The sequence below is a fragment of the Salvia splendens genome, chromosome 6 (genome assembly GCF_004379255.2).
Source record: "Salvia splendens isolate huo1 chromosome 6, SspV2, whole genome shotgun sequence".
NCBI classification, from domain to species: domain Eukaryota; kingdom Viridiplantae; phylum Streptophyta; class Magnoliopsida; order Lamiales; family Lamiaceae; genus Salvia; species Salvia splendens.
In genome coordinates this window covers 1,983,241-1,995,596 of record NC_056037.1, presented here as the reverse complement: position 1 = coordinate 1,995,596, position 12,356 = coordinate 1,983,241, and the positions used below count along the sequence as shown (strand labels likewise).

Sequence of the window (12,356 nt, the reverse complement as noted above, 5' to 3'; positions counted from 1 at the left end):
CCAATCATACACTGTGATTGTACACACATGGATTACTCTTGAATAAATGTTGTTTAGTGAGTTAAACTGAAAATAGAGAATAAAGTAATTGAAAAAATAAAGTAAGAGAGAAATATGTCATTAGACTTGTTCCACTTAGTAATATGCATCACTCACCTTGGATAAATGATACTCTCTTCGTCCGCGAATAGGAGTCTCATTTCTTTTCGGTATGGATTTTTAAAAATGTTAAGAAAATTATATGGAAGAAAGCTAGTGGAATATGAGTCTCATTTGTTATATTAGGTTCAAATGATAAGTAAATGGAATGAGTCAGTGGAATGTGAGAAGAATCTTTAATAATCTCCATGTTAAGTACTCGGGATCACCTACTATATGTGCGAAGTCTTTCTACTATGAAGTGGTATATGTCAGTCATTCAATTTGTAGAAAAAAAACCATAAATAGTAGTACAAGTAATAAGAGGAGTTGTACAAGACTTTGTCCTATAAATATAATTGTCATTGTTACATTAGGTGTATATTAATTTTGATGAAAACATATATTTTTATGGCACTTTTTTATTAATACAATAAAATGGGTTGATTTTGGAGCCAATTTTTCTCTACCGGAGATTGTGGCACAAAACAAGGGTGCTTATAATCAATAATGTATTTTCCCGTCACATCTATTAAATCAACTTGACCTAGTCACTCATATTTCTGATCTTTCAATTGCCAATTCCAAAAAATAGTAAAATGGTCTAGCAATTTTTTATGAATTTTAAGTGACTAGCATAAATGATAAATCAGATGCATTCGAAAACAAATTAAAATTTAATATCCAACTTTTTATAGTATTACATTTTAAATCGATATATACAACTATTAAATATATACTCCCTCCGTCTCATGCTACTCGCACTTTTCATTTTAGGCCGTAAATTTGGGATTGATTTTTTAGTGTGATTAAATTAGAATTTTAAGTGTAATGAGACATCATTTAATAAAGGAGCTCTTAACTTAATCTAACATATTAATTAAATGCATTAATTCTAACTTAAACTATAAATAGTGTAAGGAGTTTGTGACGAGCCGAAAAGCAAAAGTGCAAGTAGCATGGGACAGAGGGAGTATTACATAAGTTAATCGGAAGAGATATACTTATAAACTCATGAAAGAAATTGGAAATGTGTATGAATTAATGCACATTATTGTCTCTTTCACTTCTTTTTGTGACAAGCCAAGTAGAAATATTATCAAAGCCACCTAATAATGTTGCCATTTTTTTGTCCAATTTGTTTGGTGTCATTACATTCCTTTCGGCTATTTTAATTTATTGGGACTTTGAAACAAAATTAAAACCAAGCAAACTGTCAATTGCACCCTATTATGACTTATACCAAAAATTAAAATAAATTATGCATGTCACACATGATACTCTATGTTATAAGTAAAATTTTCAAAAGTTTATGATCTTATTATTTCTTAATATATATTGCTTGTACTATTTCTTTTGTTGTATGTGTGTGAACTTTTTTTCTATGATGACAACTAATTTGATGTTGTGATTAACTTCTTATGTGTTTCTTTTTAGCTTTGCTCACTGAAACTATGCTTCGGCGTGCCATAAGATATTAATGATTAAAATTACATAATACCAAATATTTGGTCTACGCATAGTTTACATACTTGATTTAAGTAACTAAAAAAAATATAGTACTTACTAAGATATTTCTAGTAAAAGTATCTAGATGTAAAGAATAAATAAAATATAAAAAAAGTAGAAAATTCTATAAAAATATGAAAAGAATAAAGAATAAAAAAGAAAATTTTAGAAATAAGTCAGTAACATATATATTGAGAGTCATATTGAAATAGGGAATTAAAATGAAATACTAAGTGAATTCAAATTATTCAATTTAGATTAAATCATCAAACAATGAGATTTTTACTTTAAAAAAAGAGATTTTTACGGAATAAAGTGGGATAAAAACGTAAGTAATAATTAAAGTTAATACTCCACAGAATTAAAATTTATATAATTAAAACAAAGAAAATAAATAATTTATATTAAAAATAATTAAAATTAAGGAGGTGTTTAATCATTATTAATTAATTTAATAAAATATGAATGAGATTATGAAGGAACTGTTAATGAATAAATATGAGAATTAAATACAACTAGTCTGATTACATCTTTGATTTATGTTGCACTACATTGAAATAACATATGAGTAACAAACAATGGCAAATACTACAAGTGTAGAATTGTGATGAAAGGCAAAACTATCTTACTAGAGGTACACGATCATAAAAGTTTACAATATGAAAAGACAGAAAAAAGAAATTGCAGATTCAACCAGAACTCGAAGCTGCCACCTCAACATGTTCTGTTTCAAAGTTGGCCGACTTCTGTGAGAAATCAGGAGCTTTGGGAATGAGCCCGAGTAGCTTAAACATGGTCTGATCGGCATCATAGTCGTTGTTGGGAGTTGTCAAGAGCTTCTCTCCCGTGAAAATGGAATTTGCGCCAGCAAGAAAGCAAAGTGCCTGCTCAGGCATCGAGAAACGAACTCTCCCAGCTGAGAGCCTCACCATCGCCTTTGGCATCACAATGCGTGCTGTGGCAATCATCCTGATCATCTCCCATATTTCAACTGGCTGAATTATGCAATATCAACGGTCAATCACCACTCACAAAATTCATGTTTTATAGTAATTTAGTTAAACCCTTTCTATAGTTTTATTCTTTCCAGAAATAAATTTCCTATATTATAATTGTAGGATTGGCTAAAATCAAACTATAGGACTACCTTTTGATCTTCCAGGGGTGTGCCTTGCACAGCAATGAGTGCATTAATGGGAACACTCTCAGGGTGTGCCGGGAGAGTTGCCAATGTATGTAACAAGCCAACTCTATCCTCCTCGGCTTCACCAAGCCCTATTATTCCACCTGAAACAGAAAGTTGGAAGCAAAATTTAGCTATAATAAGCTAGGCAGTATTACACGACATAGTCAAGATTTATTTGCACGAAAAATTATGCAAATACCTGAACAGACGTTGATGCCCGCGTCACGGACATACTCAATGGTCTGGAGCCGTTCATCATAGCTTCTAGTGGTTATAATATTTGGGTAGTATTCTCTTGAGGTGTCGAGATTATGATTGTAAGCTGTAAGTCCTGCTTCCTTGAGTGCTAAAGCTTGCTGCTTCTCTATCATCCCCAGAGTGCAGCAAACCTCCAACCCCATACCCCTTATAAAGGAAAAACATTTCTGATAATTCAGATAATTAATGCAATTGGAGGATGAACACAAGTTTGGCAATCAGCAAAAACAGAAATAGGAAGAACCCAGAACGTGCTAGAGCAAACAGATGTAACATTCAATACAAAAAAGGACAACGTAACATTTTGCTGCAGTATAAGCATCCATGTAAGGAAAGAGGAAAGATCCATTCACCATGCACATGAACGGGCTTATTTTCCACAAGCATATATGCCATGTTTCTTGACTACACCAGTTAGATGATTACACAATTACACATATAAATAAGTCGATAAATATAAAAACAAGGTCTTTATCATACCATATCAAGTTACTACAACACTTGTAACATGTATATCAGAGATTATTAGTCCATTACCTTATTTCTTTAACATACTCAAGGATTTGGTTGAAATTAGTTTTCCTTCCAATAGTGTCTCGCCATGCTGCACCCATACAAAACCGAGTGCTACCCGCCTCTTTTGCCTGTTTCATAACAAAACAACAAGATGCTTTACAAGTTTGATGCAGATGCATATGAAAGCAAGTTGCTCAAGTAGGATAAACAAAGAGAAATCACACGGAAGATCAATAGCACGCTCTACTATAGCTACTATGAGTCGTGTTTGACACCAGCGATTGAGCTATAATTATAGTTCTCACATAGACACCACGCCCAAAATAATGCGAAGATAGAAGCAAGCTAATGAAGCACACAAATTTCATGAACAACTTTTCAAATGCCGGTTTCCGCAAGAATCTCGAGATTCAAGGGAATTGCCAATTTGCTATAGTCATCAACACACACCAATTCAACAGTCCCTAACTAAACCTCCATTGCTTCTCTATATAATCATGTCCCTCCATAAAATCCAAGTTCACATTATCAATTGAGTATATAAAATATGAATTGAACCTTTTCGGCGGCCTCCAAGACTGCGTCTTTATTCATAAGCTTATGCGCTTTGACGCCGGTGCTGTATCTGGACGACTGCGGGCAATAGGAACAATCTTCGCTGCATCCACCGGTCTTAATTGATAGAAGCGTGCACTGCTGCACCTCTCTGAAATTGTGAGCATGTCTATGAACTTGAGCCTGCAGCATTACCATGAAATCAGAAGAGGATAAAAGCCAATTCGAGAAGATAATTAAATTAAGCTAGCAGTGATTGCAGGAGAAATGCAGAAGACATACAGCGTGGAATAGCAGATCGAGAACAGGTGAATCGTAGACGGAGCTGATTTCTTCTCTCTTCCAGTCATTCCTGGCCCCATCTCTTATGCACCTCTCCGCCTCCAGTGCCGCCGCGGAAGATGAGAAATTCGCGGCGGCCTGAAATTGGGCGAGTGGGCGTCGAATCGATCTCGTTACCCACATCATTAAGCCACTGGTGCTGAGAGAGAAATGGAGAATTGGGGGCGATGAGAAGCAATTCTCCTCGAGAATTCCGCTGCTTGAGAGTGACGAGAGCTCACGCTTCAGTGCCGCGAATTGGTTGGAGATTTTTTCAAATGAAAAAAAAATTAAAATTAAAAACGAGGAGTACTACAAATTTTTATCCATTACTCCGTATAATAGTAGTAGTATTTTCTTTTACTTTAACTACAAAAAATAATCTTGTCCTAACGGTATAATTGTTGCATCGTTGTTAAATGGAGACATACGTCTGCCGCGGAGTGGGATTTGATTTTTTTTTAATTCCAATTTCTCTTGATTTTTGGATTATTCATTAATTAGACACTTAATTAATAAATCACAGTTTAGCTTACTTAATCATTATGCACCCTTTTTAAGTCATTATATTAATGAGCTGAATTTATAATTGAATTAGATAATCAAGCTTAGTTTAGCATTAGTTAATCTAATTACTTAATTGTTATTGAAATGACATGAGTTACGAGTATCATTTCAGAATTTTAATCTATTAACTAATCCAATCAAGCAAACACGTCACTATTTTATCTTTATCTACCGAACAACGTAAAAATCAATACCAACTTTTAACATTTTTTTTTATCTATTTGTAAGCTATGGGATATATCAACATCATTACTTAAAAGGGCTGATACAACGAAAAACTATTGGGACACTGTTGAAAGCTCTACAAATGATTTCAAAGTAATTAAAAATTGGTAGCAAGCACTAATTGGTAATGCCTGTAAATTTTCCAACTTAATGTAGCTTAGCTATGAAGGTGTGTTGTTGAACAACACATAAATAAATAAAACATATTTCCTAGCTCGAATAAATATAAGATAATTAGTTCTTGAATCTGACACTGCGGCTGATCCCTGCGTTAATACCCGATGCTTCCCCTCCATAGCTGCCGGTTGGCTTTCTGATCTCACGAACCTGCCCCTTTCTACGCACTTCTGCCTTTTTGTGCTTCAACTGTTGAGAAAAAATAGTACATGTTACCATTCAGAGTGCGTTTACTGCGAGAACTACTATTTTTAACTATTCAATCAGAGGTCGTGAGAGAGACAGAGGGAGCTATTTTGCTCAAATACCTTGTACTTCTTCCTAGGATTTTTAGTCAGTTTCTTCCGCGCGCGAGTTAAACCTCTATTCTTTTCAATCTGGAAGGATACAAACAAGAGCCGAGTGAGTCGAGCAAAGAAAAAGTTCAATGTAAAGCAGAGGATATATATATATAAAGGGAAATATTTCAGTACTTGATTAGTGATATGGCGCTTTCCATCATCAGCAAGAGTGTCTGGCAGCGATGGAACTTCTGGAACTCTGTTGGTCATTAAATTGGGTCAGTACTCGGTAGACGATAAATTCGTATGACAACAGATTCTAGCTACACGGGTCAGCAGACGATAAATTCATCAAATAATCTGGGAAAACAGATTCTAGCATTATGAGACGTGTGACAAGTGATGGATGAAATATATATTGAGGGAGGTCGAAGGCATGTACAATCGTGCATATGAAATAACGAGAAAAAGTTCAATAACTAAGGTGCCTAAGGTGATAGAGAAAGAGAGAGAGAGAGAGAGCAGTGTAGCAAAAGCCCCTTATTTCTTTTTCAAGCACATAGGATCATCGATATACAGAAGTTATGCAATAATCGGAAAGCATAATGAGACCTGGAGTACTTGGAAGATTTTTCAGCAAGCCTTGCAGCATGTTTGCTTTCCACTTGTTTGTAAAATTCTAAATCAGAATCAGCATCGCTTTCTCCATTCGCATCATCAGCTTCATCACCAGAGAGGCTACCAGTCTCATCTTCAGCATCTTCACCGGATCTAATTCCAGCTCCTGCCAGAACTCGTAGCTCGTGCTTTCTTCGCCTTTCCCCAATATCATCTCGTTTTGGTATATCATCATCACCAGCAATAACCTTTCAAAGACACAGTTAGTTCCAAGGGAATTCTAAACAAGGAAATTAAAATGATCTCAGAATATGAATAGGACACATTATAAGTATCTCATGTATATGACTTTGACTACTGATTGATCAGAGTAAAATTTATGGATCAAGTGAATGTTATAATATTGACAAAATAAACATTAATCAAAGTTCAAGGATCACCAGCCATTCTGTTCGTTCATTCTTTTTACAGTTATGATAAGTGGAAGTCTTCCAGTGTCATTTTACAACTGTAATTCCATCTAAGTTCTGTATGCCATCACCCGCTTTATCTGATTCTTTAATCACCCCAGAGAATTACAGAGTTTACACCCCATATCTTTTGTTTTTTATTGCTACAAGAAGTTTCGGATGCCTGTTTACCCTTACAAATTTCAACTATTCATACGGAATAGAAATTCCATTGAATCGCAACAAAAATGCTATATTTTGTATCATAAAAGAAGAGATATTCCTGAAATGCCTTACACACCTTGCGTTTATTTGAGCGAAGAGCTGTTTTGGGATTTGACGCAGCGTCAATTTCCATGGCCTCATCAACAAAATCATCAAATGTCTCAAGTTGCCTATGATACACAGAATGACATTCATTTCAATTAGCATAAGAGCATTACATTAATCATTACATGGAAAATCTGATACTTGTTCACAGGGAAAGAGCTACCTGTTAACCGGTTGCTGATTTTTACTAGACTTAACAGCCTTTGGTGCCATGGAACCAAAAACACCTTGTTGTTTCAGTTTCTCCTCAAGGGAAGCTCTTATTTTCAACATTTCCATGCTCTGCAGTCCGACTTGCTTATCCTGTGATAATTCAATAATATCAATGCCATCAACCTAGGCCCACTAGTCTCTAAATACAAAACCTTTAACTGGAAACCTCAGTTAGTACTACTGGTAAGAAAACAAAGCCATGGCAGCTTACTTGATGCTTGTTTTGTGACCCCTTCGCTTTTGTTAAGGTATTCAATACAGCTTCTTTGTTGGGCTACAAAAGTTAACATTCGAAAAGAACAAAAATTGAGGCTACAGATTTCAGAAAACTCAGCACATGGTCAGGCTAACAGACCAATCTAAAAGGATCCCACCTCTACTTTTGCTTGTTCTGCTGATGCTACAATGGCACACATCTCGCTGTTAGAATTGGATTCCACTGGAACAGCTTTTTCCATCAACTTAACAGCTGCTGCACTGTTCACTTCCTTCTTTAAAGTTTCTTCCATGTCGAAAGAAAGGTTATCGTCTATGTTTTTTATCTGCCAAAAGGTTAACAAATCAATAGTCAGTAACAAGAAAGGATATGTTAGCATCTTTCAGTCAAGACAAATTGAATCCCCATTGAGATTACACATAAGATATAGAGGAACAATGAAAGTAGATTTAAGTGCTTCATTATCTTATATTCTACATAGGCATACAAAATTTGAATTATAAAAATTTCCAGAAATAAAAAATTAAGTTCACCAGAAAATGATAAACATTAACCTTATCCAATAAACTCTTGATCTCTACAAGATGAGAAACAACTGGGTGATCACGAACAGGCTGCCCCTCGGACTTGAGAAGAAGATAAAAGGTTATAGCCTGACAATAGGATTGCAATAGAAGCTGCTTGACCTCAATATAGTGCATTGTTCCCTTCTTCCCACTCTCTTGTCCTTTAATCTTCATATGTAATGGAATAGTTAACAGAATGCATAATAAAACTCCAACTCATAACTTAATGAGCTACTCCATAAAAAAACACTAGTGTAATAATATACATATTAACATATGGCACAAAGCATTAAGCAAAATAAAGTAGAGAAAATCCAGCAATCATAGTCATTAGTCATTAAGGAATGATCATACCTTTTCTACAAGTGGGTTCACTTTGTTCTCAAGTTGGTCAATGGAATCTTTCAGCTCTGATAAAAGGCCAATTAATTCCGGTGCAGAGCTGTAAAACCGGTCATTAGGTTAACCCGTAAGCATAAAGCAGATAGCAGTAATTGGTCCTTTTTGCAACTGCACCATGACTTTTTAACTATTACGCTTGTATCACTAACTTTCATTTTATAAAATTTAAACCATTAAATAAAATTCAGGTAAAATGTGACAACATGCATCAAAATAATTTTAATTGATCAGAATACATCAGATACGGATCCACTTTATATAGAGTTAGTTGATGTTCTAATGTGAATAATAGTATGTCCGTGCTGTACTCGGCCGAAGTTGAAAATTTTACAGGACTAACTAATCTTTTAAAAACTAAAACTAAACTAACCTGTACACAACATCCATTTGCTCTTCCTTTGTCAATGCATTTAAATCTTTCTTTACTATTTCATATGTCATTCCTTCTTCATCTTTGATTTTGTCGAGAGAAGGTTTTGATGGGCGCTTCCCATGGTCCAAGATTTCCTGAAATGTGACAAAAAGACGAGTAATCAACAAATCTCTTTTTAAATCATGACACTGAAACATGAAAATTTGTTGGGCATAATTGTTATGAATATATTTTCACCTGAAATGTGGGCTCCCTATCACTCTCGTCTTGGCTAGTATCTTCAACACCATAATCCTCCATTGATAGATTGTTTGCTATGCTCATTTGTCGTTTCAAAACTGCATCCTCCTCTTCAGCTGCATCTTCATCGTCACTTGATCGTGGCTTAAGATAAATGCAAAATGTTAAAACAAGTCATGACACTCAGAGAAGTAGCAAACATATCTAGTGTTAAGCACGAAGCATTGTTGGGTAAACAAACCTCATTGCCAACATCAGCGCCATACAGGTCACTCTTTTTACCCCCGAAATCCCTTCCCGTTTCTTCTTCATCGGCATCATCAAGAGTTTCATCCTCAGCATCACCAAATTTAGCCCGCAAGTACTTTTGTGTTCTTGCAACTATAGAAACCCCATAATCAACTTAGATTACAACACATTTAACATAAAAGGTATTTACCACAAAATAAATGAGCCACATAATGGAGAGAGGTGACCAAGTACAACTCAGATCAACTAAAACCAACCAGGAAAATCTACTCCTTCAAATAAAAATGATACTTTTGCAAGCTGCAAGCATATATACAACGGGTCATGTAACATCACAATAATGGAGTTTTGTAATTGCAATCAGTCTAATAACTACAACGATTGATCTTGAGATATTTTTCATGAAAGTCAGCTGTCTTATACCCATTACATATATTACTATCAAACATAGTTAGCAAGATTTATCACAAGCTTTCCCTGGCATTGATCCAAACTGTTTAACTATTCATGTGAAAAGTAAACAAGCTTTATCATCCATATAGATATATCTATGACATACTCATACTCCGCCAGTAAAAAACAAAAAGCTATATGCAGAAAATATATTCAAACAAACAGAGGGGTTATCTTACTTTTTGCAGCCAGACCCTTTGGTGGCTTATCATCATCATCAACGTCTTCGTCTTCATCCTCATCCTCATCCTCATCCTAATAAAAAATAAGACCAGACTTTATTAAAGAGTAAGACAAGTAACCAACCCAATGACTTCTAGTCCTCACCATCACAAGCAAATATATAAAAAACTGTTCGTTAATCTTCATCATAACCACACAACATCCAGACAATAAAAAAAATATCAACATGATAATGATACTAAATCATTAAATACAAGGGGCTCAACCTCAAAATCAAGCACGGGCTGCTCGGCATCCTCGTCGGACTCTTCCACATCCTCGTTTATGTTCAGTGGGACAACATCCCTTTTCTTGTGAACTGAAAAAACAATGAGTGAACCAAAAGGGCATAATTAAAAACCTTAATTTGAGATGAAACATGGTATATTGAGCAAAAAAATCACATACAAACATCAATGTCGTCGTCCATCATGTCTTCGTTACCAGAATCAAATCTAATTGATTTCTTCTTTGGGCGGTCCTCATCTTCCTTCTTCTTGAACTTCCCTGATTTTCTCCCCATGATTATTCCTCTCAACAACTACGAAAACCTAATTTATCCTGCTCGGCAGATGGTGAGGAATTAAAAGGAAAGAATCGCAGCTATTTGAACGGTGGCGATGCGTTGAGAGAGAGTTGGGAAAATGCCGTCGGAGGAGTAGAGAGATAAACCCTCGCAGATAGGGACGTCAATTTAGCCCGCAACACGTAAGCTGGCCCGAATAGCCCGCCAAATTTATAGGTTTAGGGCTGAAAATTTCTAACCCGATAAAATTACAGTCTGATTAACCGCACCCGATTAACCAGCAACCAGTTAGGGCCAGACCCAAAAACCCGATAGACTAGTCCGAAAACTCAATAAAATTTCTATTGTTTTATTTGTTTGATTCTAATTCGATACATTCATTGATTATTTTATAATATAAATTACTGAAAAAATAACTTTCCATTTTATATATTAAATATATAAATTATATATTAAATTTTTATTAATATAATAATAGATAAATGAATTAGAAATGTCAAATTCACTAAAAATATATATTTAAATTTCTAAATATGCTTTAAAATATTTATTGATATTTATGTTTTATTTTGCATAAATCTCAAATATCAGTATTTGATCATATTTATGTTTAAGTTTAAGCATATATCTAAAATTTATCATAATTAAATATTTTACATTTTATAAATATAACTAATTTTCACATTATTTATTGGATTGATCGCATGTTAATTTTATCGGTAGCAATCCGATTAACCCGCGAAACCCGAGCTTTTAGGGTTAGGGTTGAACTTTTATAACCCGGAAAATTTACAACTCGATTAGCCCACACCCGATTAAACCCGAATAGGGTTGGCCCAAAACCTGGTGGTTTTTGCCTTTCGATTTAGTAATTGGGAAAAGCTTTCACCTTTTAAACATCTTCTTTTTAGCCCTACTGTGGCAAAATGGAGATGGCAGCTGTGCAGATCAAAGCCACTCATTTATGAATAAAAGAAAATAATCTAACTTAATAAAAATCAACCGAGCGATATGATCTGCACAGCAGGAATCCAATCTCCTTTTTTTTAGTATAGTATTGGAGCATAATATTAAAAGTTCAAAATTAAAATTTACGGCTATCAATCGAAACGACATCGTTTTAAAAAATTTTAGTTCAAAATCCATATCTACAATCCAATTTCAAGGGGAAAAAATGCGATGGAGGATCTGCAATCTTCTATTAATGCTCACTTTGATCAAATGGCAGATATGGTGGAGAAGCCCTTGGCGGAAATCCGTTCCGGCGAAAATTTATGGTTTCTTCCACGCCATTGATTGTAAGGTACTTTTACATGTTCTCATACGCGTTAATCCGAGTTATATGTCATTTTCTGTTGCTTTTGATTGAGTCGTGTTTTATCTTGTGATGATCGAGATTTGATGTTAGGGTTGTATGTAGAAATTTCCCCCAATTTCGTATTTTTTTGCTTTTTAGGGTTCTGATTAAGCCCCGACGTATCCAATTAAGAATAAGGGTACCATTGTACCTCAAATATGGAAGTAGTCTAGTGGTAAAAAACATCACTTCAGGCACCTGTTCAGAGTGTCTAATTTTGAACTTTTATAACCCGGAAAAATTACAACCCGATTAGCCCACACTCGATTGAACCCGAGTAGGGTTGGCCCAAAAACCCGGTGGTTTTTGCCTTTCGATTTAGTAATTGGGAAAAAGCTTTCACCTTTTAAACATCTTCTTTTTTAGCCCTACTATGGCAAAATGGACAGGGCAGCTGTGCAGATCAAA

The 12,356-nt window shown here is 34.9% G+C and overlaps 2 protein-coding genes across 3 annotated transcripts; both read right to left on the bottom strand.

The window, feature by feature from the left end:
- Nucleotides 1-2,121: 2,121 nt before the first annotated feature.
- LOC121806625 (biotin synthase, mitochondrial-like) lies at nt 2,122-4,772 on the bottom strand. Its single transcript, XM_042206743.1, has 6 exons — nt 4,445-4,772; nt 4,166-4,345; nt 3,629-3,735; nt 3,033-3,238; nt 2,795-2,934; nt 2,122-2,642 (listed from the first exon to the last, which is right to left on the bottom strand). Exons 1-6 carry the CDS (start codon nt 4,628-4,630, stop codon nt 2,337-2,339), a joined length of 1,125 nt encoding a protein of 374 aa, XP_042062677.1. The 5' UTR covers nt 4,631-4,772; the 3' UTR covers nt 2,122-2,336.
- Nucleotides 4,773-5,286: 514 nt separating this feature from the next.
- LOC121806795 (something about silencing protein 10-like) lies at nt 5,287-10,732 on the bottom strand. 2 transcript variants are annotated; one of them, XM_042206948.1, is made up of 16 exons: nt 10,474-10,732; nt 10,293-10,384; nt 10,023-10,098; nt 9,383-9,522; nt 9,139-9,285; nt 8,899-9,035; nt 8,481-8,568; nt 8,115-8,294; nt 7,718-7,885; nt 7,555-7,617; nt 7,294-7,433; nt 7,102-7,195; nt 6,346-6,599; nt 5,926-5,992; nt 5,761-5,829; nt 5,287-5,641 (listed from the first exon to the last, which is right to left on the bottom strand). In XM_042206948.1, exons 1-16 carry the CDS (start codon nt 10,586-10,588, stop codon nt 5,510-5,512), a joined length of 1,962 nt encoding a protein of 653 aa, XP_042062882.1. In that variant the 5' UTR covers nt 10,589-10,732; the 3' UTR covers nt 5,287-5,509. The 2 variants fall into 2 exon arrangements, with proteins under 2 accessions (XP_042062882.1, XP_042062883.1); XM_042206949.1 differs by having other exon boundaries at nt 10,023-10,086.
- Nucleotides 10,733-12,356: the final 1,624 nt, after the last annotated feature.

Bases quoted from the DNA above. Each gene is read 5' to 3' on its own strand.
- LOC121806625 (XM_042206743.1), bottom strand. From the start codon at position 4,630: ATGATGTGGGTAACGAGATCGATTCGACGCCCACTCGCCCAATTTCAG. The intron at 3,736-4,165 runs GTTCAATTCATA...GTTATGAAACAG, and splicing joins TCTTGGAGGCCGCCGAAAAG to GCAAAAGAGGCGGGTAGCAC. The intron at 2,643-2,794 runs GTAGTCCTATAG...TGCATAATTCAG, and splicing joins CACCCCTGGAAGATCAAAAG to CCAGTTGAAATATGGGAGAT.
- LOC121806795 (XM_042206948.1), bottom strand. From the start codon at position 10,588: ATGGGGAGAAAATCAGGGAAGTTCAAGAAGAAGGAAGATGAGGACCGC. The intron at 7,196-7,293 runs GTAGCTCTTTCC...TGTGTATCATAG, and splicing joins AATCAGCAACCGGTTAACAG to GCAACTTGAGACATTTGATG. The intron at 6,600-7,101 runs GTGTGTAAGGCA...TGTCTTTGAAAG, and splicing joins TTCGCTCAAATAAACGCAAG to GTTATTGCTGGTGATGATGA.